Source organism: Leucopleurus acutus, assembly GCF_964270905.1.
Source record: "Leucopleurus acutus genome assembly, chromosome: 4".
Classification (NCBI taxonomy): Eukaryota; Metazoa; Chordata; class Mammalia; order Artiodactyla; family Delphinidae; genus Leucopleurus; species Leucopleurus acutus.
In genome coordinates, this window is record NC_139146.1 from 99021081 (window position 1) to 99023108 (window position 2028).

Consider the following 2028-nt stretch of genomic DNA (forward strand, 5'->3'; position numbering starts at 1 on the left):
CACGGAATGTAAACTTGGCTGCACAGGAACTGAATTACAAAACAGAACAGGGTCTCAAATGTAGAAAACCAACTTATGCTTGCTTAAGGGGAAAGGTGAGTTGGGGTGCGGCATAAAACCACAGATTGGAGCCGCGCGCTGCTTGTGCTGCTGCCGCCCCCATCTCCGTCGCCGCTGCTGTCGGTCGGGCTGCGCTCAGTTCTTCAGCGATCAGTTCCCTCGGACCCATCGCCGCTTCTAGACCTTGCTGCGGGTTCGGATCTTGCCGGGAAAATGTCTGATGAATTTTCGTTGGCAGATGCGCTACCTGAACACTCCCCTGCCAAAACCTCTGCTGTGAGCAATACAAAACCCGGCCAACCTCCTCAAGGCTGGCCAGGTTCCAACCCTTGGAATAACCCAAGTGCTTCACCTTCTGTGCCATCTGGACTCCCACCAAGTGCAACACCCTCCACTGTGCCTTTTGGACCAGCACCAACAGGAATGTATCCCTCTGTGCCTCCCACCGGACCACCTCCAGGACCCCCTGCACCCTTTCCTCCTTCTGGACCATCATGCCCCCCACCTGGTGGTCCTTATCCAGCCCCAACTGTGCCAGGCCCTGGCCCCACAGGGCCATATCCGACACCAAATATGCCCTTTCCAGAGCTTCCAAGACCCTATGGTGCGCCCACAGATCCAGCTGCAGCTGGTCCTTTAGGTCCATGGGGATCCATGTCTTCTGGACCTTGGGCACCAGGAATGGGAGGGCAGTATCCTACCCCTAATATGCCATATCCATCTCCAGGGCCGTATCCCGCCCCTCCTCCTCCCCAAGCACCAGGGGCTGCACCACCTGTTCCATGGGGCACTGTTCCACCAGGAGCCTGGGGACCACCAGCGCCATATCCTGCCCCTGCAGGATCATATCCCACACCAGGACTCTATCCCAGTCCCAACAATCCTTTTCAAGTGCCTTCAGGACCTTCCGGTGCTCCACCGATGCCCGGTGGCCCCCATTCTTACCATTAAGTTAACAATGGATGAAGAGATGACGCTTTGCTTTTTGAAGTACATATATATATATGCACTTGAATGCATATATACAAATTGCTGTTTCACTATTCTTAGAGGGCATTCATGAAAGAACAACTCTTGCATCTCTCAGAAGATATCTGCCTCTTGTGCTTGGATGTATAGTACATCTGATGGAAACAATCAGATAAAAATGTAAAAGTAAATCATTCAAATGTGATTTTTATTCGGTTTTTATGGAAAGTTAAAGTAATTAAGTATATTGAATAGCTCTTTGATACAATTTGTTTAAAACAAATTTTCGATTTGTTTAAATTATGAAACTAAATACTTATCACTTTTTCCCCTAAATAAACACACTTTGAAAACAATCACATTGTCATAATTTAAACAAATGATGCCTCTCAACATCTTGAGCTGCTCTATCTATAGGATAAATAAACCTGGTCCTTCTGAGGTTATCTTTTGGATATACATTTTAAAACTTGGTAATTATTGTCAGATGTTGAGTTCATTTTTATCCTTGAGCTTTTAGTAAAAACTTCATTTTGAGTTCCACCTGATTTATTTTTAGCCATATGGGTCATACAGCTCTAAAATCTGCCCTTTATGGAAACTGTTTTCTTTTTAATGCAGGCTAACATGTATATGTAAATTATATTCTTAGAGAATTGGTGATCTCTTTGTACTTGTAGAATAGATTATGATGTGTCCATATTACTTCGGAAAGAGCTCAAGGACGGAAATATTTCTCTCCTTTGTCTTGAACCTCAAACTAGAAGAGACCCTAGGAACTGCTTCATAGTAACAAGTAATTTGCAGTCTTACAAAACACTCTTCTACAGGAGACTTCCTGTAGTCCCCTCCCCCTCGGTTCTTTAGAAGGAGCACTTCCCTTCATTCCATCCTGATGCAGAAAACTGGCACACTCTAGGGGTCTATCACAAACACAGAAGTTATGTTTAGAGAACCTTAGTCATACAGACATGACTGTTCTCTTTGTACAAGCGTGAT

General features: G+C 45.4%; 1 protein-coding gene across 1 annotated transcript; it reads left to right on the forward strand.

The window, feature by feature from the left end:
* The first annotated feature begins 223 nt into the window (after positions 1-223).
* Positions 224-1805, forward strand: LOC309961258 (MAPK-interacting and spindle-stabilizing protein-like). The gene has a single exon (XM_082838335.1). It carries the CDS (start codon positions 274-276, stop codon positions 1009-1011), a length of 738 nt encoding a protein of 245 aa, XP_082694461.1. The 5' UTR covers positions 224-273; the 3' UTR covers positions 1012-1805.
* Positions 1806-2028: the final 223 nt, after the last annotated feature.

What these genes read in the sequence shown, in the direction of transcription:
- LOC309961258 (XM_082838335.1), top strand. Translation starts at nt 274, where the DNA reads ATGTCTGATGAATTTTCGTTGGCAGATGCGCTACCTGAACACTCCCCT.